At 50.5% G+C, this 27,692-nt stretch overlaps 2 protein-coding genes across 7 annotated transcripts in view; one reads left to right on the top strand and one right to left on the bottom strand.

The window, feature by feature from the left end:
• Window positions 1–2,668: 2,668 nt before the first annotated feature.
• LOC119150229 (low density lipoprotein receptor adapter protein 1-like) lies at window positions 2,669–10,982 on the bottom strand. Of its 5 annotated transcripts, none has more exons than XM_037392576.1 (9): window positions 10,783–10,982; window positions 8,272–8,414; window positions 7,640–7,752; window positions 6,579–6,693; window positions 6,134–6,206; window positions 5,604–5,716; window positions 4,550–4,599; window positions 3,567–3,652; window positions 2,669–3,405 (listed from the first exon to the last, which is right to left on the bottom strand). In XM_037392576.1, exons 1-9 carry the CDS (start codon window positions 10,865–10,867, stop codon window positions 3,248–3,250), a joined length of 936 nt encoding a protein of 311 aa, XP_037248473.1. In that variant the 5' UTR covers window positions 10,868–10,982; the 3' UTR covers window positions 2,669–3,247. The 5 variants fall into 5 exon arrangements, with proteins under 5 accessions (XP_037248473.1, XP_037248474.1, XP_037248475.1 ...); XM_037392577.1 differs by having other exon boundaries at window positions 3,567–3,649; XM_037392578.1 differs by having other exon boundaries at window positions 3,567–3,607.
• IFT172 (intraflagellar transport 172) overlaps window positions 10,965–27,692 on the top strand; it is a 38,501-nt gene continuing 21,773 nt past the window's right edge. For both annotated transcript variants that reach the window (XM_037392573.1, XM_037392572.1), the window contains exons 1-17: window positions 10,965–11,103; window positions 11,195–11,338; window positions 11,466–11,578; window positions 12,081–12,120; window positions 14,864–14,929; window positions 15,319–15,398; window positions 16,893–16,980; window positions 17,828–18,042; window positions 18,139–18,262; window positions 19,361–19,456; window positions 20,068–20,229; window positions 21,934–21,987; window positions 22,502–22,605; window positions 23,267–23,352; window positions 23,829–23,941; window positions 26,699–26,866; window positions 27,228–27,364. In XM_037392573.1, coding sequence (XP_037248470.1) covers window positions 11,065–11,103; window positions 11,195–11,338; window positions 11,466–11,578; window positions 12,081–12,120; window positions 14,864–14,929; window positions 15,319–15,398; window positions 16,893–16,980; window positions 17,828–18,042; window positions 18,139–18,262; window positions 19,361–19,456; window positions 20,068–20,229; window positions 21,934–21,987; window positions 22,502–22,605; window positions 23,267–23,352; window positions 23,829–23,941; window positions 26,699–26,866; window positions 27,228–27,364 — 1,829 coding nt within the window. In that variant the 5' untranslated portion in view covers window positions 10,965–11,064. The remainder of the gene's footprint in view (window positions 11,104–11,194; window positions 11,339–11,465; window positions 11,579–12,080; window positions 12,121–14,863; window positions 14,930–15,318; window positions 15,399–16,892; window positions 16,981–17,827; window positions 18,043–18,138; window positions 18,263–19,360; window positions 19,457–20,067; window positions 20,230–21,933; window positions 21,988–22,501; window positions 22,606–23,266; window positions 23,353–23,828; window positions 23,942–26,698; window positions 26,867–27,227; window positions 27,365–27,692) is intronic.

Here is a 27,692-nt window from a genome sequence, read left to right as displayed (position 1 = left end):
CCTGCAGAGTTGCAGATCTGTGTGTGTGTGTGTGCACGTGTGTACGGGTACTAGCACTTCTGGAACATGTGTGTACGGCCCTTAGAAGGGGACCTGTTGTTGCACAGTGTGCAAGAGCTGCAAGTCCTCTTAAGGCCGTCTGTCACACCTCTGGCCCTCGGGGGAGTGCCAGTGCTGCATGCTGAGCCATGTTGTGCTGCTGGACAAGCTGCAGTTAACAGACTGTCCCACTGAGGGTGGCATCACAGCTGCTTTCACTGCACAACAGGCTGCAGAGGGCAGAGACACCCTGGCAGCAGGGCCAGGAAGGAGGATGAGGCCAGATCCCAGCAGGCTGCTGGCGGGAGGGGGCTGTGCTGCTCCCTGGTCTGGTGAGGTGAGGGGTACCTGAGGAGCAAAAGCACCGTGGTGGTGGGGTGCAGGTGCTGCCGTGCTGTAACTTGGGCTGCAGGTAGCAAGGCTGTAGCTGCAGAGAGCCAAAGCACCTTGTTTTGCCAGCTAACTTTTGTATTTTAGGGAGGTATATTAAAAAGAATTAGGGCTATCAGTAAAACACAAGATTTTTTTATAAAGCTCTGGTGCCCTGGAAAATTGGAAAATGTTTGTTTAGAGGTACTATCCTGGAGGGTCAGAACAGACACATGCCTACTATTGTAAGTTCTTTAAGCAGACCTGAGGCACACACAAAGAAACCAAGGAGCATGACTGTGCAGTGGAGTCGAAGACCTGGGGTAGGCACCAAAGAAAAGAATAAAAGAAAAAAAAAGTATGTCAAAATGAAGTGGTTGTGGCCAAATAAAAAAAAAAAGAGCACAAAAGTCATTAAATGACATCTAAAATCAGGTTGTAGTGTTGATTAAAAAACCACACCCACACACACACACCCCAACCCCCCCCCACCCCTCAAAAAAACCGAAGCTACCACTCCTTTCTCAGACCATGGCAGTGCAGGAAGGCAGGGAACTGCAGAGATGGGTGCTGCACAGAAGGCAGCAGCAATGTTGAACAAAGGTATTTTCTGAGGTATGTACAAGCACACACTCCACAAATGAGTCTGGCAGCACCAGTACGGGACAGTGCAAATGCCCAGCACAGTGCCACTGAGCAAGATATGCACATGCCTACAGACACACACACACCACCCGCCCTGCAGCACTACGGGGGCACGAGGAAAGGGCTGCGTGGCCTATGCAGAGCAATTCTCATACACCAGTTTGATAGGTGCTGGACAGCATTGGCACATGTGGGTGATGAACCCACCACTAGCTTGTACATCGCTAAAACAGAAAAGGCTTGGCAAAAGCTCTCATAGACACAAGGCTGAGATGGGGGCACAGCAGGGAAGCTGTTCACACACTGCAGCAACAGCTGGTTAAAGCCAGGAATAATGGCAGAACTGGCACCCACGAGGCCCTGCAAGAAGCCATACAGGGCTGCAGCATTCAACATAGTCACGGCAAAGAGCACAACGCAGCATCATGAGTCCCAGGGAGAGGGGCTGTTAAATGGCTTGGAGCACTTCTGTCTGGAGATGTGACAGCTGCCAGGCAGCATTGTAGAGCCCACTGCCCTCCACAGCGGCAGGAGATGGTGAACAATTATTCACAGGACAAGAGGAAAGGGCAAGTGGAGCAATCAGCACATGCCAGCATCAGCAGCAGTGCTGTGCACCCCTCAGCACTACGTGCAGAACAGTGTAGATGCCCAGCATCCTGGTCCCATGCAGGAAGCCACATTATGGGCTGTTAAACCCACCCCACCAACAGCTGGGCCATCCCTCGGCACCAGAAGCCAAGGACCTGACAATGACCCGCTCACCCTCATCACCCCAGTAACACCTACAGGTTGCTCTGTGGTCTTAGCTGTGGGAGGAAAGGCATGAGACCATGACCTCAACATGTAAGACCACAAGTGAGAAAGCATGCAGCTCTTCAATGACCTGCAGGGACCCAAGCCTCTGCAAGCCTTCCCCATGGCACCTGCCTATGGCACTTGCTGCGACACCAGCTCTGCTGCCCCAGGTTGCACCCAGCAAATACTGCTCAGCCAGGGCTGTCAGTGTCACCAGCCTCAGAAGGGGAAGATGTGCTGCAACGACAGCAACCCAGCAGCAACGTCCTCAGCCAGAAAGCAGCTGCAAACTGTTACTTGCCAGCGAAACCAAACATCCTGCTTGCTGCAGCCTCTCCAGCTTTATCTGGGGAAGGAAACCAAGTGCACAGTTTGCCCACGGCTCCAGACCACAGCCAGGCATGCAGCAGGGCAAAGGCACCCCAGAGCAGAGCAGGCATTCAGGGGGATTGTGTCCTCCCTGGCCTTGGCACAGTCAGCTCTTGCCAGTGCCAATGACAGTCATAGGTGCCCAAGACACACCAGTCCAGCACAGCTTGGACCAGCTCCCCCACAGCCCAGATAAGGAGCACCCTGGGTCCTGGCAGCCCTCAGCACAGGGGGAACAGCTCCCTCGGGGCCGGCAGCTGAGGAAGACGTGGGAGCTCCAGGGCAGCTGCAGGCTCCATGAGCTCAGGCCCCAGCCCAGGCGCTCAACACAGGTGAGGAAGCCTCACAGCAGGCAGTGCAGCAGAGACACAGTACTTCACATGCTTGTGGAAGGCACCCCATCCAGCACTCAAACACAAATGACAACAGTAAAAAAAAAAAACAAACAAAAAAACAAACCAAAAATTGGTTTATTTCCCTGTAAAGACAGAGCTTTCCTTTAAAAACCAGATCATTTCACTTATGTGAGTGTGGGACTGAAACACAGGGGCAAGGCCTTTCTCACTCCTCCAAGCCAAGAGCTATCGCTCCCTGAGAGTCACATGTGCTGAGCAAGTCCTCCACCATCTCCAGGGGGCTGCTCAGCCTCATCAGGTCCCCACAGCTGCCACCATGAGCAAAGCAGGAGAAACAAGTGAGACAGGTCAGATGCAGCGCGATCTGAGGTGCACTGGCTGCACCCTGCAGGCTCAGAGCACTTGGGGTGGCTCTGCATGCACTGGGAGCGGGCGGAGCAAGGAGCACTGGTCCACCAGCCCTAGCTGGGAGCAGCTGCAGCTTGAGGCGGTTCATGCAGGCAAAGAGCAGGACAAGGAGCAGGTGTCGCAGTCTGTGCACTTCGTGGCAGCGGTGCCAGCAGACCCCATCCCTGGAATGCAGTGCCGGAGGCAGGGGCAGGCACTGTCTGGCCTGGGTGCAGGCACAGGGTGAATCCTGAGTGGCTGGTCCATTGTTGCAGAGATTTGGCTTAGCCCAGGGGAGTCTTGGGGCCAGCAGTCCTGGGGCCAGCAGTGGGGAGGTCTCCAACCCCTCCTAGCCCCTTCCAGCTGTCTGGGGGTTGCCCCAGGCGGTAGCACAGTAGCTGTGCAGTAGGAGAGCTTGCTCGGGGCACAAGAGGTGCTGACTCTGAAAAGCAAGAGGGAGACCTGGTTTACGAGGCGTGCAGTTGGGAATCCAGCACAGCCTGGGAGGGGAAGCAGACCTTCCCAGGTGATCCATCAACCCCCTCTTCCTGCAGAGGACATGCTGGGGGATGTGGTAAAACAGCACTGAAGGAAGGAACTTACCTGTTGGGCTGTGGGATCCCTTCCCCAGCTCCTCCATGCTGCTTTGGAAGAGAACAGAGCACCCATCATACCCCAAGCAAGCCCTGCTAAGAGACACAGCATGCTCATAACCCTGACAACACAGGCACAGCACAGCACTATCAGGCACTCAAAAGTGCAGAATTCCCTAGTCCGCTTGCTACCAAACCCAGGCCAGCCTTTCCTGAGACTGCAAAGCCACATCTCCTTCCCATCAGGAGCCTCCAGGCACAAAGGGCTGCCACTTCGCAGGGCCACACACATAGCTCTAGTCTGTGCACACACTGTTTCCTGGCTGACACCAGCTCAGACCAGGCTCAGCCCTGCGGTGCTGACAGACCCCAGCCAGGTGCCAGCTGCCAGGTACACAGAGAACAGCCACAATGGAACAGGCCTCTTGCAACCACCACCACAGGCACTTCTGCAAAGACCTACAGGTTGATCCTCCACTGCTGGACTGGTACCATCAGCTCCTCCAAAGCACAGGAGAGACACCAGCAAGCTCAGCCCGAGGCCCTAGTCCACGCAGAAGTCAGCATGACCAGGATTCCAACCTGGCCCCAGCCCCAGGGAAATCAGTGAGAGGAGAGGGACAACTCTGAGTCCCACCTGAGAACCATACATGGATAGGCTGGCCTCAGCACAGTGGCGGAAACAGAACAAGTAACATCTCTGGACACATCCTGAGGGTCATCATCTGCCCCTCACAGCCCCACTGCAAAAGCTGAACTGCAGTATCTGCCCCTCCACAGCTCAGCTCCCTGTTCACTCAACCTCTCAGGCACAGAGGCAGAGAAAGTAGCAGGAGGCTCCCACGTGCTGCCATGCAGATCTCCTCCACACTCCCACCACACCCCCACCACACCCCTGGCACCAGCAGTTCCGCTTGCACCGGGTGCAGAGAAGGAAACAAAACAAGGTTTGTCAGAGGGATCCCTCAACACAACCAGCAGTTCATCACCTACCCAGATAAGGTTTCAGTGATGTTATCATCTTCCTCCTCCTCTTCCTCCTCCTGGTAAACAAACAAAACAAAACCAAACCAAAAAGAAAAAAAAACCACCATGACACCTCACTGCCTGGCAAGTCTCTGCCAGGAGCAAGGCTGGGCAGCCCAGAGCCTATTCTGGAGCAGCAGGGCAGTCCCTGGTCCCTTCAGAAGACACAGTCACCCACCAGGCATGGCATAGACAAAGGGTGCCTACAGGCAGTAGGGGGAAAGGTGGCACCTGCAGCACTGGGCTGCTGAAATCTTCAGGGCTCAGGCACGCAGCCACACCAAGGGGAGACAGAGCACGGCTATTCTCACACCCCCTCCAGCCAACAGAGCACCAAACGGGCTGTGAGCAGGGAACAAGCAGAGACAGCTGCTGCACACAGCACACCTGTGCCCAGAGACAGGAGTCAGGTAAGTGCATCTTGCAGCTGGAGGGCCAGGCAGAGGAGCACCCAGGAGCAGGCTGCAAGCAAGCGTGACCCTAAGCACTGTCAGGCTGGGCCAGCACTGGAAGCATGAGGCCAAGGACCAAGCATCCAGAGGCTCCTGGGCAGGGACACAGTGAGACCGGCAACACTGGCAATGCTCTGACTGGCCCTGGCCATGCAGTAGGTGTAGTGCAGATGGACAGGGCTGAGCCTTAGCTCAGGCTGGCAAGACGACAACCAAAGGGTCCTCTCCTTCAGAGACAGCGTCTCACCCCTAGCCACGGCACCAAGTGTGCAGAGCCAGTCCCAGCTCCCTCTTTGACAGTGCCGGCAGAGCAGGGCTGAGAGCTGCAGCAATGCTGAGCCTGATAGGAGAGCTCCTGGAGCAAAGATCACCTGAGGAACCGCACCTGCCTTGTGAGCCAGACAGAGCACAGTGCCCTTTTTCACATCAGGCCACCAAGTGCAAGGGAGGCTGAGCAGGTATCGACAGGGTCCTGGCAGGCCAGAAGGAGGGAGCTGCATAAGGGTTACTCTTTTCCTGCCCTGATGTGAGACAGCCCTGGGCATGGGCCAGGCTTGCACATACTGTACCCCAAACTGGTGTCTGAAGGGAGGGCTCCCCGGGGGGGCTGGCTCACTTGGTCTGCCGGGCTCACTGCTCTCCAAGACACATGAAGGGTGAAGGGGCTGTTCCTGCCTAGAGCCTGGGACAGGGCAAAAGCAGCAGTGTTAGTGCCTGCAACCTGCAGAAGGCCCAGCAGGGGATGTACGGGCAGGACTGTGCGCTAGGGACAGATACCCCCTGCAAACAACGGTGAGAGATCACTGCTCAGGGCAGGAGCCACAGGACCCTGAGCTGTGCTACGGCTCAGCAATGCAGGAGAGTTCAGTGTAGACAGCAGGGACATCCCCCACCCCACCCCAGCCAGAGACAGAGCAAGCTCCCCGTGTGGGGCAATGGCAGAGAACACAACAGCAGGGACAACTCTCTCCCTGCCTGGTATGCTTCACCAGCCAGGCAGCAAGCCATGTCTCCTCCACAGAGCCCTAGACATGGTCCCAGACTGGAGACCCCAACCCCAGGGCTAAGCAGAGGGACGTGTCTGAGAAATTCCTCCTACCTGCATGTGCTGCTTCCCAGAGATCCAGTGCCATCTGAAAGGCTTGGGCCACAGTCAGAGTCACAGCCTGGGCCTGTGTACAAGAGAGGAAACATCTGCTTCCATGGGCCTTCAAGCTCACTGCCATGAAATACAAGTGCCCCCAGGCCTTCCCTCACTACCTTTCTCTGCAGGGCAGACACAGAGAAGGCCAGAGCTCAAGGCTGTGTCTGTCTACCCATGTGGGCCAGCTATCACTGAGAGGAGATCCCAGAGGAGCTAGGACAGAAGAATCTCCTTTTCCTCACCATCTGCCTCTGCAGTGTGTGAGCACACATGTTCCCTGGCTCCATTTCCAGATGAGGTGCACAGAGGTAAGGGCCTTCTCTCTCTAAAAAGGGGGAGAAGGAAGACCCTCGCTCCCACCCTTACCTCATGGAGCCAAGAGCAGAAGGGTAGTGCTTACGATCTTCTTCTTGGGCGAGAGGAAGGCATGGCACTCCAGTGCCCCACTCTCCTGGCTCTGGGCGACATAAGCGAAGACTTTGTTCTGCAGCTTGTCTGTTGTGCAGTAGGAGATCCTGCAGGCAGAGAGGAGCTGCTCAGGGCAGCAAGGGACTCCAGCACAGGCCTTCTGCTGTGCTCCCAGCACATGCAACAAGCAGTGCTGACAGACCGAGGCTTTCATCTGCCCCAGATGATCAGGCAGCCCAAACCCCAGCAAAGGCCAGAGGCTGCCTGGAACCTACAGCTAGTAAGAGATGGATGCATCCACAGGCATTCCCTCCTGCGCTGCCCCAGCGTGCTTCTCTGTCCTCTGATGCCCAGTTCAACCCCACGTATGAACTCAAAAACTGAGACAAAAGGAGCATTGAAGGGTGGGTGATTGCCTCCAAGGACACGACTGGAGGCCATGCAGTAGGATGGTCTGCTTGCACATCTGCTCTGGTGCCAATACCCAAATTCTGCACCGAAGAGATGTCCTGTCTCTGCTTCCCATCTAGCCACCAGCCTGCAGCCACACTCCCCTCACACCTGGCGCATGCAGACACCCACTCCAGCCAAAGCACAGCTGGCAACAGTAAAAAACCCAACACATCAGCTCTGACAGCAACTGCCTTTAGCCAGCCCAAGCTGCAGTCCATGGCACCCTCGTGCCGTTGCAGCCAGAAGGGTGGTCCTGTGTCAGCACAGAGAGACAGACATGCAGTCCTGCCCCAACTGTGGGGTGTTCCAACCATCAGCCTCCTCATCCTGCTTGAATGCCAGAAGAGACAAGCAGGGCCCAGGAAAAAGATAGATGGACTGTCCCAGAACTCAAGGCTGCCCAGCACCCTACCTGCCTTCAGCCCCAGGCAGTGCTGTGGAGCACAGCAAGGAGAAGGCACATGCCTCAGGGAGCCAAAGGAAGACCTAAGATTGAAGGTACCACTAACAGAAGGCCCAGCCCTCCCTGACTGCTCAAGATACCATCAGTCACCAGCTGGCTGCTGGGGAACACCCAGGCCTTCCACACGCCATGCCCACCTGTAGATGGAGATGTTCTCAACCATCTCCTTTGTGTCTGCATCCTGCAGCGAGATGCCCCTCGGAGACACCGTCAGAATCACCTTCTGGAACTTGCGAGCTCCCACCCGTGCCTGGCAGTGGGGAGAACCAGACACCTCTGCAAATCTGGCAAGGGTCTTCAGCCCCCCCTCACTGGCAGGAGTCCCCCAAACCGTAGGGAGTGTCACCCACTTGGACCCTTGCTGCAAAGGCTCCTGCTATAGGGATGGGAAAGGAGAGCCTGGAGCTCAGGCATGCCCTGCATGGAACACCTCTGGAATCCATTCACACCTCCCAGACAGAGGGACAGACCCCACCGCCCCCAGTACTTCACCCTCCTCTCCATGCTGTGACAGGCATAGCTCTGCTCCTAGCCATGTTCCTGGTGTGAAAGCAGGCAGCGGCAGCTGTCCTGCAGGAAGACAGCTTCCTCCACTGCACACAGGCAGAGACCAGCCAGCCTCTTGCATGCCACCCTCCTCCTGGGAACAGCACAGTCCCTCACTGGGGTTCCAGGCTGGGACATGGGACACTTCGCGGAGTCCAGGGTCTGGGCTCTGACTTGGCTCTTCTCCACTCCAGCACAGCAGGGCCCCTGGGCCAGCTCTCACCGTGGCCACGATCCTGCGGATGGCAGCAGCAGCCATGTCTTCTCCTTTGGGTTTTTCTACCAGTGTCATGCCTAGATACTTCAGTGTGAAGCACATCCCCTCAAGCAGTGGCTCCTGCATGTCAGCCCAGCTCTCAGGAAGCTCTGCAAAGACAAAATATCTTAGAAGCCAGCGGCAAAAGGGCTAATCCCAGCACAGCCACCCCACCTCGTTGCAGTTTCACTGCTCCCAGCAGCAACACTGCTGCCTGCACTGAGCTCAGCACCCTCCTGGCTCTGTGACTTCCTTGGAAGAGGAACAGGAGGACAGTTCACCCTCAAAGCTTTAGTCCTCCATCCCTAGAGGTACAGGCTCTGTCAGCATAGATAGTAAGCTCCTGCTTATCTGCACAGGGCCTCAAATGCTGCAGCATACACAGCTATCTGCGGAAACCTTGCGCTCCTGGGTCTCACCTATGTTATTACCAGCAGGATGTTCTCTGTACTGTATTCATCTCACCCATCTAAGCTGCACACCTCACGAACAGCAGCATTTGCTGCCACACTCTGTCAGATCAAAATCCCCAAGTTGTCCAAAGCGACCAAAGCCAAACCCTCTGGTAGCTATCATGTGCAGCAACAGGCTGCCAGGGAAAGGGTAGGTCATCCAGCACTGACAATCCAAACTGAGGTGACTGGGAAGCAACTGCTCCACAAAGATTCTGTGTTTAGGAAGAGCTCAGACTGGTGGTTCAAGGATGCAAACTAGCTTCCAGGAAACATGTTTTATGGATGAACGCCAACAAGCAGAGGGAAGAGAGCTCCCATGTGCATTACTTTGCAGGTCACAGAATTAAAGAGGCACTGGCTCATTTCTCATGTCCTCTCTTTTCAAACCCCTGTTGCAGTCAAGTGTGGGGGGGGGGGGGGAATGCAAAAAAACCCACACACAAATGGGCAGTGTCTGTTCACTCAGAAAGGTTCCCTAGGGACAGTCCTCTGCATCTCCAGCTTCCTTGAGAAACCAGTCTGTTTCACCAGCATGTTCTGCCACACAGCAAATGTGCTGGTGGGAGAAGGAGCCCTGGCCCTACAATTGGTCCTGACACTGCTGTTGGCAGAGGACACACAAAGCAAGCACTGCAGAAGCATCCATTTGACGTCTGCTCCCACAAGACAAAGCCATTGGCTTCAGCAGAAAGCTCGCCCTCATTGAAGGCAAAAGCTTTAGTTATCAGACTAGCGTGCCACACACAAAGAACAATCCTCTTGTGCCAAGGACTTCCTGGTGCTAATTTTCAAGGAGAGCTGAAGCAGGTATTAGCACACATTTACTTTCCTCAGATCCCAAAGAGTACAGGGATGGTGAGAGAGGAGATATGCAGAAGGGCTAAGACACAGAAAGTCAGGCTCTCTCTCCTTGGGGATGCAGTTCACAGAGGGAAGGAACAGGAACACAGAAGTTACACGCTCTGCTGCAAATACCACGTTTGTACACTTCCCTGGGAATTGCCTAGGTATCTACTGTTCACACTAAGATACTACTTTTCAGGGTTATTTTTTATCTCTTTCCTGGGATTAGCTCCCTGAACATTACTGGCACACTTGCAGAAGGCTCCGACTCATAACTGGAATAAGCTGAACCCACAGGGAAATCAGGAGACCTTATTCGCACAGCATACTCCTGCAGAAATCACAACTACCGGGGAATGCATCTGGTCCCATACAGGTGTCAGGGACCTCTACCCAGGGTAGAGGGGCACTGTCCAGCTCCCAGCTCTGAGAGCAGCCCACTCGTGCCAGGGCTGCCAGAGCAGCTCTCCTGCTCCAACAAAGCTTTCGGGCAGCCGCGACTGCGAAAGCCCAGGCACAGCCCTCCGGCTTCACAGAGCTCCCGCACTGTCTGTGGGGTCCATCACAGATCCGGCTGTGCCACAGCCAGTGGCAGTCAGCCAGTGGGCCTGCCACACTCACTGCGTGCACGCCCACACCTGCCCAGGCCCAGATGCAGTGCCTCGGGGAGGCCAGGGCCCGCGCAGGCTGGGGAGGGTGCCCAGGGATGAGGCACAGCGTGCTCCGTGGCACCGCTGGCACTGCCCTTCGCAGCCACCCAAGGCCTCGGCCCGCTGGCGTCTGTGGCCTCAGTTCAATAGCGGGGCAAGAGGCTGGCAGCCGGGGGAGCGCCAGGCAAGCGGCCTGTGCGCTGCTGCCCACCTCGGCCTGTAGTCCCACGGCCTCTCTGCGGCCTGCCCCACAGCCTGGCCTGCCAGCCCGCGGCCTGCCCATGGCCAGTGCCACGGCCTGCCCCACGGCCCGCCGCCCGGGCCCCCCGCCAGCCCGTCTCGCCCCGCGGCCCCACGGCCACAGCCGCGCCCCGCGAGCACCGCTCCCCACGGCGGGCAGCAGCCGCCCCCCGGGCCCTCCCCGACCGAGACGCGGATCCCTGCCCGGAGCGACGCGGCTCAGGGGAGCCCGAGCCCGGCCCCGATCCCGCGGCGCCCGCCCGCCCCCCGGCCCCGCGGCCTGCACTCACTGCGCCGCCGGCGGAGCCCCAGGCCGTGCCGGGCGAGGCGCGGGCTCCGCAGCACGGCGCGCCCCGCCGCCCGCAGCGCCTCCATGGCAGAGCCGAGCCCGAGCCCTGCCGGTACCGGTACCGGCACTGGGGGGGGGAGACGGGGGGGTGTCCCGGCTGCGCCCGGCGCGCTGACGTCAGTAGCGGCGGAGGCGCCGGGTTGCCGTGGCAACGGGGGGCGGAACGCGGCGGGCCCGGCGGCGGCGGCGGCACGGACCCATCCCGGTGCCGGTACTCGGCGCGATGCGGCTGCGGCATGTGCGGACCCTGCAGGCCCCGCAGGTGGGGTGGGATGGGGCAGGGCCGGGCGGGGGGCAGCGGGCCGGGCCGGGCCGGGGGGAGCGGCGGTGCTGAGGCTGCGTGTGCCCCGCAGGACGGGACGGCGCGGGTGACCTGCATGGCCTGGTCGGCCAGCAGCGCCCGGTTCGCTGTCTGCACAGCGGAGCGGGTGGTGCTGCTGTACGACGAGCAGGGCGAGAGGCGCGACAAGTTCTCCACCAAGCCCGCTGACGCCAAGGTGAGGGCCCGGGTAAGGGTGGCCGCCGGCGGGGCCTGCTGCGCCGGGGCCGGGCCGGAGCCGGGTGAGGGGCGCTGGGGGCCGGGCAGGGGCGCTGGGGGCCGCTCACCCCACGTCCTCCCCGCAGTACGGCCGGAAAAGCTACGCGGTCAGAGGCATGGCCTTCTCCCCGGACTCCACCAAAATCGCCATTGGCCAGACCGACAACATCGTCTACGTCTACAGGATCGGCGAGGAGTGGTGAGCGTGGCAGTGGCCAGCCCTGGCACCGTGCTTTCCAAGGGGGCATCGATGCCACCCCATCGCTGGCCCGGCTTGGCCCTTCACACGCCGGGACTCTTGCCTGGCTTCGATGGCAGCCCTCATGGAGCCCTGTGCCAGGGTGCACCAGCTGGGCTCCCATGGAGCCGGAGCCATGAGGCCGGTACTGCTGTCCCCTGTTCCCTGGGTGTGGAATGGTGGCACACACCTGCCGCACACGTTGCTGGCATGTGCCGTGCTGAAGGTGCTCGGGAGGGCAGGCCACCAGAATTTGGGAAGCTCAGAATTTGCTTTTGGGGGGTTTTTGGTTTTTTTTAATTATCTATCTAAAATTGGCTTGTGATAAGACAACCAGTGTGCAAAGCTTAAATGGCCTGTGTTAGGCAATACTGAACCAGGCTGAGTACAAACAGTAGGGTAACTCAAACAGGCAGTATTACTAGCTTCACTGATAGTCATTTTTGTCTACCTTTTCCTGCAGGGGTGACAAGAAGGTGATATGCAACAAGTTCATCCAAACGGTGAGACCCAGACCCTTGTTCAACTCCCATTTTTTCCAGCATGTGTAGGATTAAGACAATTAGAGGTGTCTCTGCTGATGCTCACGGGTGTACTTGGCCAAACTGTCAGTGGTACTTGATCTCCAAAAGGTGCAGGTAGATCCTGAGATCATCTCTAAATTTTGAGGCATGCATGACTCACCGAGCTTCAGAGGCCTCGTAACACAGCAATTAATCATTGAATGATCAATGCAGTCAATTAAAAAACTTTGGGGACTACTTTAGGCATCAGTAGACTTAAGGGAGTTGAACGGGAAAAAGGAGGAGAGACTCTGAGCCCAGCTATTTGTCACAGGTTGGCATGTCTAAGCCCCAAGTTTCCTTATTAGCCACAATGTGAAGTGTGCAGAATTCAGTCAAACTGCACACTTTTCACATGTTCAAAGGCCTCAGGTTTGTAGTTTCAGTTAGATTATCTCCTTGGCTGCCTTTGTGTTCTGTTGCTTTGGCTCTGCCTGCACGTGTCAGAGAGCAGTCTACTCAGTAGGTCTGTGGCAAGGATTGTCCTGAGGGTGATGTGAGTATCTGGAAAAGGCAAAGGTGTTATAAATTCCTTGCACAGAAAGCCATCCATATGTGAAAATGCAGCATACTGACTATGTCTTCTACTTTCAGAAGCAAATGTCCAGCAGCCGCCCTAGGCTTTGCAGCCAGTTGCCATCACACTGTGACCCCCACTTTCTCTGTGTCTCTAGCAAAGTTCTCTGCTCGTTTGGCCCCTGAAGTAGCCAGTACCAGTTAGGAGGAATCATCCTCCTGGGCCAAATCCCCAGAAGACGCAGGCAGAGCTGCCTCTGATGGAGTTGCTAGAGATTCTGTGTCAGGCTTTCTCAAGCTGCCTCTCAGGTGAAGGGCAGCTTCTGCCTCTGGATTGAAAGTCTGCTCCTCAGGGTTGCGTTGTGGCCCACCACTGTGACTGCTCTTAGGGCTGCTTAGGAGGGCCCTCTGGCCTTTCTGAACACTCCCTCCTGGCTGCAGGAGGGGAACCCATGTAACTATTGCTCTGGTGATAGTGAAGAAAGCTGTTCGTCAGCCTTTGTGGTTGAGCTGGTGTGCTGAGTCGTCATGACACTGGAATAGAGTGTCGTGAGGGAGAGAGAGCAAGAGGGGCTTGGTGTCCACTTATCCCTTTCCTGAACACTGTGGTTATCCCAGGTGTGGGTAACTGTAGCCTCATGGAGAGTCCTGCCTGCAGGCAGGACTAGCTTCCTGCCCCTCTGGCTCTGCTTTGCTGCAGCAGCCTGGCTAATGGCCTGGTGGGAGGCTGCTTGCCTCTCACAAGCTTAGGTGCTGTGCACAGCATGTGTACCATTCTTTGTATTTTTAATGTGGCGGTTCATTTCTCTTTTCTCTCATTCCTCATTTTTCCCACGCCTTTTCTACCATTTCTATCATAATAAATCCTTTATTTTTTCTGATACTGTATATGTGGGTTTTGACCTCTGTGTCCAATTTTCTCCTGTAGCTAAATATTGTTATTTACAAATTTTTGGTGTGTTCAGTCAGTATGAGAGATCATTTGTCAAGTCCTTTCCCTCTCCTGCCATTTGCAAAACCTGCTGGGCACTCGTACACATCTTGTGGATACAGTGACACTGTCCTGCTCTGCTGACAAGCAAGACATCCTGCTAGAGGGTCAGGATGAGTATGTGCAAGTTTGATTTCTTTGCACTAGTAGCTGAGCACGTTACTGCTTTGTGAGGCTTGTTTCTAAGCTGTCAATGGGCGGCTTGTGGTTGTGTTGAAATGAAAATAAGGGTCTGGCAGATGATGAGGGAAATAGACAGATGACTGAGAAACAAGTGTATTAAAAAATAGGTCATTGGTTGGACACAGAAATTATGAGCAGCCAAGGTATGCAAGGACAGTTTGGTATCTGATTGTATCTGTGTTTGCTGATGTGGATGGTAAGCGTGGGGGATAGAAGGGGAGATGAATAAATGAGGGTGTATATATGTCTAAAGCAGGGTCAGATGCTTAACGTGGAACAGATGAGCCAGTGAGACTAGTGCTGGTGGCACAGTGTCAGACACCAGCCTTCTTACTGACTGAAATTCTTCAGTTTAAATGTGAAGTGGTTCGTTAATTTTCTTGGCCCTGTCTTACACTTGGGTTTCATGATCAGTTTTATTCATCCTGATGCCCACCCTTAAGAATACCTTTGGTTTGGATTTAATGAACCTGTTTCTACCTGACCTTGGTAGCATCTGATAACCACCTTGCTCATAAATAAAAATTAAAGACTATTTCTGATTCATCAGATGAAGATTCAATGTACAAATATTCTCATCTCTATTACAGACGCTGGCAAGAGTTGAATTATTTTTATGTTTTATACTTGTTGCAAAAAGTCTTTTAAAACAGCCATGATTTTGTACATTCAACAGTAATATGTGGAAAACCATACATCTGATCAATAAGTAGTCCTCTCAGAAGAGCATTCAAAGTGAAGACATCTGGTATAACTTCGATGCCCTGCTTTAGCCTTTCTGAGCCTGCTATTTTACCCCAGCTCACTACTATCTAGTTCAAGCTTCAGCATGGAGGACCTTAATCCTACTTTTGAGATCTGTCCAGATGCCCGCATCTCTTCTTTTTCTTGGTCTGAGTGGTCGTATTGTTCATGAGCTGTCTTATGTAGCAATGGGGCAAGAAGCTAGATAGGGTAGATCTCTCACCTCTCTTTTTGCCTCCTCCGTGACAGAGTGCTGTGACCTGCTTGTTGTGGCCAGCAGAGAACATCATTGTCTTTGGCCTTGCCGAAGGAAAGGTAGAGAAACTTGTTATTTGCCTGATCTTCTTTTCCATGCAGGGGCTGTGAGGGCCTGCAAGCACCTGGGCTGTAGGATAGGAGCCATTCCTCTGTGGCACCGGGCACAGAATAGCGGCAATGGGATTACAGCCCTGACTTGAATTTTCTGGGTCTGGTTCCCGGTTAGCCCTTGAAGGTTTTACTGGATCTTTTGGTCATTTTCCTGACCTTTCTAGAAATGTGGAAGTGTGACTCCAACTTTGCCGCTACTCCAACCTACCAGAAAGCCATTGGCTTCCTGTAACTTCTTGTACTGGTCATGGACTGGGAGACCTCTGGGGATGTTACGCTGGGGGAAATCCACATTCTGCAGACAGAAGCAACATTGATCATGCTCTCTTTCTCAGGTTCGTTTAGCAAATACAAAGAACAACAAGTCTTCCACCATTTATGGGACAGATTCCTATGTGGTCTCGCTAACTTCCAAGTGAGTATGGCATTGCTTTAGCCTACACTGCCTTGGCTCAGTCTCCTACCTGCTTTTGGCCCTGGCATAACTGGTGGCGGTATGGGAGGTTGCCATAGTGTCTTTCTGCTGTCAGTTCCTTGTCAAGATAATATAATACTGTGCTTTCCAGAAGGAATTCCTCCCTAAAATCTGATACCTGCCTGTGCCAGCCACACTGGCCCACACAGTTTGGTTGTCCTTCGAACACATTTCAGGATCCAAGTCCCCATGACATTACTTACATACATGGATTTATTTGAATTTGTGACTTTATCAAGATTAAATTTATCAACATCATCCAGCTAATTACTAACATTGTCAAGTTTAAGGGCTAAAAAAAATCATGTAAAAATACTCTGCGAGATAAAACTGTGGCAAGGCTATAATTACGAAAATAATCATAAAGTGCAATTTTAAATTATTTTAATTAAGATTTCATTTTAACTACTTTAGTAACCTTTATCTAAAAAAATTAAGATACATCATGGTCTTAGCAGTGGGATTTTCACTAAATGGTGTCATTGGTGTCATTCTGATTTTTGAGTGCTAGAAAAATTAGAAAAACCTAAAGCTAGTCTAGGACACTGACTTCCTACTGCTGAGAAGTTCCTCCAGTCTGTCTGCCTTTGCCTCTATTCCAGAAGGCTTCTGTTTCCTCTCTCTCTCTCTTCCTATCTCTTCCTGCCCCCCTCTTCCCCTTTTTGTCCTCCTCATCCTCTCCTCTAATCCTCCCCCCACACTCTCTTCCCTTCTTCTTTTATTTCTAAGCACAGCTCATGCTGTTATTGCTATGGTATCAGTGGCAAATCTGGGACTGCAATCATTAGAGTACAGGTGTATGATTCCTGGATTGTTACAGTGTTCATAAAATGTGTATTTTGTGCTTGAATCATCATGAAAAAATGTTCTTTCTGGACACATCGTTAGGCCTATTTCTTCTTCCTTGCTCTCTTCTCCCTGCTTGTGTCAAGAAGTACACAAGACATTAATGCTACAAATAATGGACTTAGGCCTGGAGTGTTTGTCCAGATGTTTTTTTCTCTAAATTTTGTGTTGCTTTTAGGGATTCCTGGCATTATAATATCCAGCCTCACTTCTGGAACAGTTCCAGTGGAAAGGTTGTTTGATATAGCTTGCTATAAGAAATTGTGTGCACGGTCATTATTGCACTGAAGGTTACTTAGCCTCACTGTGGTTTAGTAATACAGAAAGTTGGCTATTGTGATTTTACATGGTGAAGATACTTGATTGGCTGCTCTCCACTCTCCATACTTTTGTCAGCTTTGTTTTTACAGACACCAGTACAGGTACTAGCTATTCTTGTGTTCATCACCCAGCTTGTCTTTGGAGAAGGTTCCTTTGATGTAGAGCATCCACGACGACTCTGGAACTGGCTCCCTTGGGCAGAAATGTGAAAACAGAGGTACAAGTCTTACTGTAATATTGCATCATCCTCTCTGTGTTTCTTTGCAGTGTGTCAGGGAAGGGAATCCTGTCTGGCCATGCAGATGGAACCATAGTGCGCTTCTTCTTTGATGATGAGGGCTCAGGTGAATCACAGGTATCAAAAATCCTTCTTCAGCGAGCACAATTCCTGTTTGTATAACCCAGTCCCCAGCTCAAGAGCTCTGGAAAGGGATCAGGCTATGGAGGGAGTACAAGTCTGGAGAGGAGCTACAGTCTGTGCTTGCTAGCGTAGGTTTTACAGAGCGCTGATGAAGACAGGACAGTAGTTAGATGCTTTGAAATACACTGAGTGTGGTGGTAGGAGGGGAAGTTATATTTTTGTGTATGAGACATATGGCTTTTCAGGTGTCTGGAAAGATCTGATTTTAGAGTGTCCAGGAGAATGATGCTTGAACAGCTAAGGGTTCCAGGGAACAGCTGCTGTTGTCTTCTCATTAAGCAATGCATAGCTATCCCAGTTAAACCTGAATCCCAAGTTCAGACACTGTGGAGAGGATACTGTAGGCACCCAGCATTTCTCCTGAGCCTCCCACTTCTCCCCAAAAAGAGTAGTCTCTCTGCTTCAGGCTGTGGTGAAGAGAATGCTATTCTCAGTCAGATCTTTTCTCTCCAGCTGAAGCAGTTTGAGCATGTCTACTCTCTACCATGGTACGCTGAAGGCCCATGTATACTCTGCTATGTTAAGAGTGCATCCCAGTCTAGTCAATGGTACTGGTCTTCTAACTGGCATCAGGAATCTTCTCTCCTGGTTCAGGGAGTGGAATAGTTGATACATCTCTCAGTTCAGGTTTCTATCTACCTTCCTACAGCCTGGGGCAGGCAGGCGAAGTTGGACTTTAGAGAAGGGCTCATGCTGGTCTTGTTGTGACAGTTGCATATAGACACCAGCTGGGGACTAGAGCCGGTCATGTCTTCAGGATGTTCTTTCCTGTCTATTGTAGGGTAAGTTGGTGACGCATCCCTGTCCTCCTTATGCCCTCGCCTGGGCTTCCAACAGCATTGTGGCTGCAGGTTGCGATAAGAAGATTGTAGCTTATGGGAAGGAGGGCAATGTGATTCAAACCTTTGACTATAGCCGGGACTCATCAGAGAAGGAATTCACCACAGCAGCTGCCAGTCCTGGTGGTCAGTCTGTTGTGATTGGCAGCTATGATAGGTATGGTGCCTGATGGTAAAGTCTCCCCTCTGTTGTGCTTTCTTCTTCAACCATACACATTTCTTTACTTGTCTGCTTTCTCATCTGTGCTCACAGGTTAAGGGTTTTAAACTGGAGCCCGCGCCGCAGTGCCTGGGAGGAAGGCAGACCCAAAGAAATAGCTCACCTCTACACCATCACAGCTCTAGCGTGGAAGAGGGATGGTTCACGCATCTGTGTGGTTTGTATCATCAGCCAGCAACCCTCAGCCCAGGAGTCACACACCAGGGATGGTCTTATGCGTGCTCCTGAGAACAAAGTCGTGTGATGCAGGGAAGGCTTGTGAGAGTGGTCACACCATCACCTAGCTGTGTGATGCAAGGTGCCTAGGCTGAGACCTTGTGCAAGGGACACTGCTGCAGTCAGATATGCAGCGTGCAGAGTATGGAGCTGTAAAATACCATGGATGATTGTGTAAGGGCCCATTAGCAGCAGCAGTCCTCCTTTTTTCACAGAAGCATAATAAGGTCAGCATAGCTTCTCTAGAGCAGTCTCATGAGCATTCTTTCCTCTGAGCACCGGTGAGAAGCAGTATAAAAAATAGTCTGTTATTTAGACTCTATGTTTGTGTGCTATGTTTTCAGTTCAGAGTTGTCTTCTACTTTCAGCTGTTGATCGGCCTTTCTCTGTTAAATAATTCTTCAAAACCTTTTGAATTTTTCTTCCAATCTTTCTGTGTTAAATTGAATAACTTTAAAGCATTTACATTATTTAGGAAGATTGCTATTTACAACTTTAATAGGTTTTGCATCTTTCTATGTTCAACAATCAAGAATCCTTGAAATTTTTTCAGATAGAGAATTAATTGAAATGTGAACAAACATTTGCAGAGAAGGGGAAAGGGCTAAGGGATAGGAGATCAGTGAAAGGAATGGAGGTTTTATAAAGAAAGAGATAAACGTGGAAGGATTCTGCTGGAAGGGAGGACATTGGGAGACTGGGAGAGGGAGAAGTGGGAAACTGAGAAAGATAGTGGGGAAGATGAGGATAAAGGTGATTTTTAACCCCTCTGCCCCTCTTCTTCCTCTGCTGTGTACATGCCAGTGTCTGGTAAGCTCTGTTTCTCTGTTTCTCTGAGAATCTCTCAGTCTTTCTGTTCTCTCAAGAAAGTTAAGATAGGACTGGTTCTCATGCATCTGGGGGCTTGAGCCTTCTTCCCCAGAGCAGCCAGGGCCTGTGAATTTCTGTCTCACCTCTGATCCATATCATGTAAGTAGGGGCTGGAATATCTGTCCTTAACAGAATTCACTGACTGTGTGCAATATGTTTTTTTCTTCAGGGCACTCTGTGTGGAGGAGTTGAACAATTCGACTGCTGCCTTCGCAGAAGCATTTACAAAAATAAATTTGAAATTACATATGTGGGACCAAGCCAGGTAAGAGAATATCCAATGAGGTAAAGTCTCTTGATGAAAATAGGATGTTTGCTAAAACTAGACATGTTTGGAGTTCTGCACCTACTGTTTGTTTATAGCCACTTTGTCAGAAAAGGCATAGGGGATATTCCAGAGACAGGATCAAGGCTGGGTGGAAATTGGCTAGGAACAAAGACAGTGGAATTTATTTCCTAGCTTGTGAATTTGTGTAGGGTACCTCTATGCCAAATGCAGGCTCTTTAAGTGGTTTAATTTCATCCAGTGTTACCTTGCTCAAAATCAGGTGGTAATGGTAAGCCAGCAGTCTAGGCACCCCTCTGTAGTCAGTGGAGAGAGAGCAGGACTCTCAGAGGGTGGCTCATCCTCAGGGCCTAAGTAGTCCTCCAGTTAGTCTGGAAACTTCTAAATGGCTGAAGTGAGAATCCCACACTTCTACAATAGTTGTCATCCCATACAAAAGGAATGCTAAGGTTTCTTTAAAAAGCAGAGTGAAATGAGGTGAAGGGACATCTGAATACCCAGTCCTCTGTTGCATAATCTTCCATGGGGCAAAGAAGTCTGTGTTCTTCCTGTGTGCTTGGCCTCATACTGCTTTTTCCCACTTTCTCTAGGTCATTGTGAAGAACCTCTCAACAGGAACTCGAGTTGTGTTGAAATCCCAGTATGGTTATGAGATTGACGAGGTGAAGATCTTAGGAAAAGACAGGTATCTGGTGGCCCATACCTCAGAGACGTTATTGCTGGGTGACATCAGCTCCAACAAGCTCAGTGAGGTACTGGAAAATCTGTGGCATTTCTTGAGTGTCAAACGCTTAACTTTGTAACTCAAAGGATAGGTTTTCTGCATGGGAACAATACGTCTATTTTCAAAGAATCATAGAATAATTCAGGTTGGAAGGGACTTTGTGAGGCCTCTTATCAAACTTCCTACCCAAAGGAAGGTCAATATTAAATTCAGATGTCATTGCTCAGATCCCAGTTTCTTTGGTTCCTGTTCCAATGCTTTACTGTCCTCACGGGGGAGAGCTTTTTTCCCAAGTCTCATTGTAATCTCTGTTTTAATTTATGACCATTTCTCACCCTTTCACTGTGCACCTGCCAAAAAAAGCCTGGCATCATTTTATTAGAGGTCTCTTAAGCCTTGCCTTCTCCAGGCTAAAGATGCCAGATTCCTTCAACCTCTCTTTGCAGTGCAAGTGCTTCATCCCCAGCCATCTTGATGGCATTCTAGTGAACTTGCTCCAGTTTATCAATGTCTTTGTTGTACTGGGGGGCACAAAACTGGGTGCTGTACATATGTACATTCCAGATGTGAATGTATGGATCTTAGTGCATTTAAAAAAAAACAAACCACCCCCCCCCCAAACCCCAAATTCCATTCACAACAGCAGTACCACAGCTTATGCTAGTGTCATATCTGGTACCAAACAATTCATACAAAACTGTCCACACAAAAGTGCTGAGCCTATGTGCCAAGCCTGGAGAAAGTGGGGAGTAGGTCAGTGTCTGATAAAAAAAAGATTAAATAGGCTTCAGGATGTATTTGCTTTGTTTCACACAGGTATCATATACTTTTTATCAGGCTAATGGTGTGATAATCAATCTGGTTGGGAGCACGACCTCATGACTACAGATTTGAGTTGGAGGATACTGATACTTGGTAACCCAACTGAAAATCTGGCCAGACTACATGTCCCAGGTTTCTCTACATCATACTGCACAGAGTTTTTATTTCAGTTGCACAGCTATACTCACTTCTTATAAAGAATGGGGTTGCGAGTAATCCATTTACATCTTGCTGTCTCACTGGAATTTTATTGAAGCAGTGACTTGGAGCTCTTGCTCAAGGTGGGAAGAGGACATCTGCAGCCTTAGCTTTCAGTTTTCTGCCTCTCTGACCACTTGCCTATTGGCATTACAGTAACTATTGTGTTATCCAGTGCTCTTCACAAATGCTGTATCAGTTGCTCCCCCACTGGCACTGTACTGATCAATATATTGCTAACATGACCCAAAAAAAGAAGGATTTCAGCTACATGGGAAATTTGCCTCCTACAGATGGTGGCACTGATTCTGTAGAGAAAATTTATAGAGGCAAAGGGGCTGTTGAGGCTTCTTTTTATAATAAAGTTAATCTGAGGAAGGTGAAGAAGTGCTAGTGAAAGAATTGGCTGGAGGGAGTACATTGGTCACATAAAGGCCTCTCGTCCAGAAGGCAATAAAATACTACACAAAGAAAACAGGAGCCTGAAGCAGAGGTTAAAAAAGGAAGAGGGAAATGAGGAACTTGCAGGCTGGGAATGACTAAACAATAGTGCTGACAGCTGAAGTGCTGGAACGTGATCCCTTCTGCAGTATAATTCTTGCTATCTGTTGTGGGAGTTGGGAGCTGGGCAGTGGACCTGAATGCCTGCAGTCTGGTTCCCTGCAGGAGCTGTCAGCCTGGCATTTGCTCACTCCATGCCATTGCTTTGTAGGTAGCCTGGCAAGGATCTGGAGGGAATGAGAAGTTCTTCTTTGACAATGAGAATGTAAGTTGGATGGGACAACATGCTACTACCCATGAATGTTGACAGAAAAAGCATCAACTGCACTTCTGGAAAACCCTGTTTCTCAGCAGTTTCCTGGACTTACCCTCTCCATGTAGATCCTGATCTGCTTCCTCCCCATACTTGCCTTTTCCATAGGCCAGGTACAGAGCAAACTTGGTGTGTGGACTGTCAAGTTATACAAGTCATAACCTTGTAGGAGAGAGGAGTAGTAAAAGAGCAACAGCCAGAGAGGATGTTAGAGGTACAGAATACTGCTTTCAGGGTGACAGCTTGGCTGTTACAGGACTGACAGGCCCAGAACTAAAATCCCCAGCCTTGAGGAAAAGCTGACAGTCACAACAGGTAGCCAGGGACAATTCCTTACTCATCCCAGGGGGACTGAATTTAGACTTGTGTGCAGCAGAGTTCTTTTCTGCACACCTCACTGGTAGGTAAGTATGTGTACTTACCCTGGCTTTTCTGTAAGAGTATATCCCCCTCTCACATTCATCAGGTCTGCATGATCTTTAATGCTGGAGAGCTGACACTGGTGGAATATGGAAGCAATGACATCCTGGGGTCTGTCCGCACAGAGTTCATGAACCCTCATCTTGTCAGGTAGGTGTTACAGCTGCCTGTGTGGCTAGTACAGGTATTTTGTGGGAGTGACCTCGTAGATAGATATTTGGAAATGTCCCACTCTGTAGAACGCAGCCCCAAGACACGTGGACCTGAGTAATCTGCTTCTGATAGTGACTACTGCTGGGGTTTAATTGTTCAGTTGCACTTAATGGTTGTAAAGTTTTAGAAGTACAAAAGCCCATTTTCCTCTGCTACATGGTTATTGAAGCCTGACTTGACTATTGCTGAAGAGGGACCTCCTGTGCATCTCTGCATCAGGCTGGTCCTACTACAGCATTATCAGGGACTCTAGATGCCAGCAGGACCTCCTCTTGTCCCTCTGAAATACCATACTCCATTTTCTGATTAGAGAGAAGGGAGGATTGCGGGCTGCTCAGAGACAGAAGCAGCATAACTAATTTGCTGCTGGGGACCCTGGGTACAGAGGGACAGCTTCCAGAGTGAAGCCATGAGTCAGAAAGGTTTGTTCTCACTTGAGACAGCTGTAGCTGCTGCACAAGAGTCACAGGTCAGAGAACTGCAAAAGGCTGTGCGTGCTTGGGGAAACTTCAAGTAAGTCTGAGAGGGACTATGTGATTCAGTCCTGTGGATTCTGAGAGTAGTAAAGTTAATGGTCGTCATTCCCTTCAAATAATAGTGTACGTATCAACGAGAGACGGCAGAGAGGCGTGGAGGAGAACAAGAGACTGGCTTATCTGATAGACATCAAGACTATAGCAACAGGTGAAGGCAAACCTCCCCCTCCTGTATTTTGCCAGCCTTGCTGATTCCTTTGCATTTTCTGTGTGAGGCAGCATATCCCTGAAGGCCCCCTTTGCATTCACTCTGCCTGGCAGCAGACCGCTAGAGACCAGGCTGTCTTGCTTTTGGCAGGTTGGCTGTCTGGTGTGGACATAGCTGTGGGGTGGCTGTGACTGTGTCCTGGACCTGAGATTCTGTGCGGTTCAGCATGATGATACTGCTGCCTGCGCTGCCTATGATCTGTGCATGATCACAGAAGGGTAGAGGAAGTTACTTGTTTTTGATAAGGCAGCAAGATAAAATGTCACTGCAGTCTGCTTTTCATGTCACAGTGTGTTTGCCAGGGGGTCCTGCCCTAATTAGGTCCCAGCCACCTGGTCCCCACGGGACAGTACTGAATGTTCAGCAGTTTGGGGCATGTTGGGTACTCACACACTTTCCTTTCTTTCCTTCCCAAGTGGACCTCGTTGGTGGCTACCATGCTGGCACTATCAGCCATGACAGCAAGATTGATTGGCTGGAGCTGAATGAAACAGGCCACAAACTGCTCTTCAGGGACAAGAAGATGAGGGTGAGGTGGGGGGGCATCTGGGGAGTGTGGCAAGATGGTATGCCTGGGGAGAAATAAAGACAGATATGCCGGAATGGAGGGAGGGAGGCAAGAAACTCAGCTGAATTACTCATGATTTTTTGACCACTCCTTTGAGAAAGATAGACCATGTTCAGATTGTGTGAGCTGACAGCATTGCATGTTTGGTCTTGAGTCACAGCTAATTCTGAAGTTAGTTATTAGACATCTTGCTCCGTCTCATCACACCTAAAAAGTGAAAATCACAGACTCTTCTGCTGTAAGAGTGTATTCCCCTCTCACCTTCATCAGGTGGATTAATCTTCGGATGAGGACCCTAATGTTGCTCTAAACCATGTAAATTATAAAAAGATGTTCTCTGCAACAGCTTGGCATATGTCTGTGAGATGAACGCTAATTCTCTAACGCAGCATAGTCACAACCCAATTGCTTGGATTGTGCTGATTCCCAGACCATGACTGAATGTTGCCTGGGAGAGTACTAGTAAGCCCAGGACAAAACTATGTCCAAAATCATGGTAATGGTTTCACACTACAGATTACGATGTGCGGGTACTCACCTCATGTCCTAGCCATGTTTAGTTTAATTGTGCAGATACAGCTGAAGAAGCCCACTGCAGCAGGCAAGATGTATTTGACAATTGTGTTACAGTTCCGCTCTGTTCACTATCAAGCTTTCTTCACTGTTTTGAACATAAGGCTCCTTGACTGCTTGGCTTCATTTACTCCTCTTGTCACAAGACTGCCCTGAGAAGAGTACATGACCTTCTTGACAATGGTGTAATTCACATCCAGAATTTCTATGTAGGTGTCCCAGATGCTGTGGCAGACTCCAGCTACAGTGCTGCAGCTCATCACAGGATGGTTTTAATAGCTCCAGAGATCAGGTCTCATTGGGGGCTGTTAGTCTGCAGTAGAATATTTCCATGTTGGCTATACCTCTCTCCTTAGTCCAAGGATGGGTGAAGTATTATGTTCATATATGCATATGTGTTGAAATCCCTCAGAACTTTCTCGGCCTCGTCTCAGAAGAAACTGAATTCATCCCTCACATTTCAGACAGGAACCCCAGGCTTCTTCACTGAGCTGCTCCTCCTTCGTCATTTTCAGCAGCTTGACCCCTAAGATTGCATCACAGATTGTAGGGGTTGCAAAGGTATCTTCTTGCCTGAGAATGACAGTTCTTCAATTAAATCTGTCTGCTTGTTATCCCTCACACAGACTGCTGTCTCATCATTCACATCACTTGCCCATTACTGCCAAGCTTATTGGCCAGCAACTAGAGTCTAACTTTGGAGCCAAAGATTGCAGAGCATACATCTGCCACCTCACAAACTCTTTACCCCAGATTTCTCTCACAAGAGTGTGCTGGAGATAGTCCTTCTTGCACAAAGACTGTAGTTCTGGTTCTGGGCCATCACAGAACAAGTACTTTGTGTTTCCAGAGAAACAAAAGGAGCAGCCCAATGTGGATTTGCAAAAAATGTGATGCCTGCATCTGCTTTAGGGTGCCTCTCTAATCAAGACCCTCTTCACTCTCAGAAAGAGGACTGTTTGTGTCTACAGCTCTTTAGGACGCTACTTTCACATATCCATTACTCGTATCAATAAAGACAGACCTTAACTACAAAGGAGACTGAATCACTACCAGTAGCAAGGGCTTCTGTTTGGGCTCTGCTGCACTGATGCTCTTCAGAAAGGTACAAACAGTGATTGCAGCTTGCACCAGATGAAACAGGCTTCTATTTTCTATGTGATACATACATCTCCACAAAGCTGTATAAGTCGTATCATGTGAGAACTTTCGGCAATATATATTTTTATTTTTATTTCTGCAGTCTTGTTCAGTTTATATTTGGGTCCTCTAATTCGCTGTCTTGGCAAGGGACAGTGGCATCATCGAGGTTGCTGTTACCTTTTCTGGCTCCTTTTCAGGCCTCTCAAGAGGGTGCATGGGCAGCTCCTTCATTAAATACTGCCACCAGCCTAAATCAGACAGGACTGTGATTCTTCTAAGTTACGTCTACATAGTTCTCCAACCAGTTTGGTACAGACTGAAACAGGGACTTTCTTGTTCTCTTTTGACTGGTATGTCATGAGATTAGCACGATTCTCTCTTCTTTTTCTCTTTCTCATCTTTGTTAGGTGAGGACAGTTATGATGAGCAGAAACAGCGTAGGACTTTTAAGTTACAAGGCATCATACACCTTTGTTATGTGATGTGTCAGGTTACATCTTCCAAACTGTCAGGTTTGTTTCAGGGCAGTGTATTCTACAAACTTCCTCTTACCTTATTGGCAACAATTCTTGCAGTAGGACTCTGCCTAGGATGGACAATTCAGCCCAGAACTGCAGAGGAAGACCCTTCCTGGTCCCCCAGTTTGTTTGCATGAAGGACTTAAGAGACCATTCTCCTATTCCAGCTCTGCAGCTGAGAGGGAACCAAAGTAGCACAAGGCATATTCTGGTTTATATGCGTACGTGCTTGGCTATAAGGAAGGGAGGATCTGAGCATGTAGCTTAAAATACTGCAAGGATTAAAAAAGGTCTTAAGTCTTGGACAGTAACGTGTGTAAATAACAGCATGGGAGTTTGGGCTGGATATCTTGGAAAAAGTCTGATTCCTGGTTGGGAATATCTGTTTACAACATACTTTCTCAGGTGTTCCTGCAGTGTTCACGTGAGCTAGCAGCCCAGCCATGATGCCAGCTGAGCCCTTTTCTCTTCTTCCCCTCTCTAGTTGCAGCTCTATGACATTGAAAGCAGTACCAAGACTACCATTTTGAACTATTGCTCCTACGTGCAGTGGGTCCCGGGCAGTGATGTGGTGGTGGCTCAGAACAGAAGCAGCCTCTGCATTTGGTATAACATTGATGCTCCAGAGCGAGTCACCATGTTTCCTCTGAAGGTAAAACTCTGGAGACTTTGATTTACCTCCAGCAGTTTCTGTTACTTCTTTCTCACATGTTTGGAAATAGGGTGGTATTGCAGAAAGGAACTGCTAGTTTCTTCTGGACAAAATATGACCTCATCTGTCAACTTTGTGGCAGGCATTTCTTGCAGAAGGTGAAGATAATTAATGCAGCAAGGAACTGCTTAGTGGCCTTTTCCTTTCCTCTGGTGAGACAAGGGTGATGTCTTCTCAGTGTGAGCTCATTCAGGAGAACTTTAATCAGCAGAGCTGTCGCAGTTCAGTCCTCACATCTATCCCTGCTACCCCACATACTTTAGGAGAACCTGGGGGTGTTTATAGCTGGTACTCTTTCCAGGGGGATATTGTAGACTTGGAACGGAGTGATGGAAAGACTGAAGTGATAGTATCTGAAGGGGTGAACACTGTGTCCTACACCCTGGATGAAGACCTCATAGAGTTTGGAACTGCCATTGACGATGGGGATTATCACAGGTAAGTGCTAGATACACCACGTGGTGATGGCAGATAGCACACTTCATGTAACAGGCATCTGAGAGTCAGCAATCCATGAACTACAGCAGCACAACTTCCTGTACAGAGTTGACATTTAGGCTCTGAGCGTGATGTTGGTGCTAGGTCTGGCTGTAATGCGCAGCAGAGTCCTTCATGAGTGGATATTCAGCTTTTTCATCCTCACAGCTGTGCGGTTTCAAACTCAGAGGCACAAGAGACTGGCAAGTCTGGTCCCATTGACACTAAGACATTCACTGAAGGCAGTTTTCACTTAACTGCAGTGAATAAGTGTGTCTTCTGTAGCAGC

Source organism: Falco rusticolus, chromosome 6 (genome assembly GCF_015220075.1).
Source record: "Falco rusticolus isolate bFalRus1 chromosome 6, bFalRus1.pri, whole genome shotgun sequence".
In the NCBI taxonomy this organism is placed as follows: Eukaryota; Metazoa; Chordata; class Aves; order Falconiformes; family Falconidae; genus Falco; species Falco rusticolus.
The sequence above is the reverse complement of the archived record's forward strand: the minus strand, read 5'-3'. Positions and strand labels throughout refer to the sequence as shown.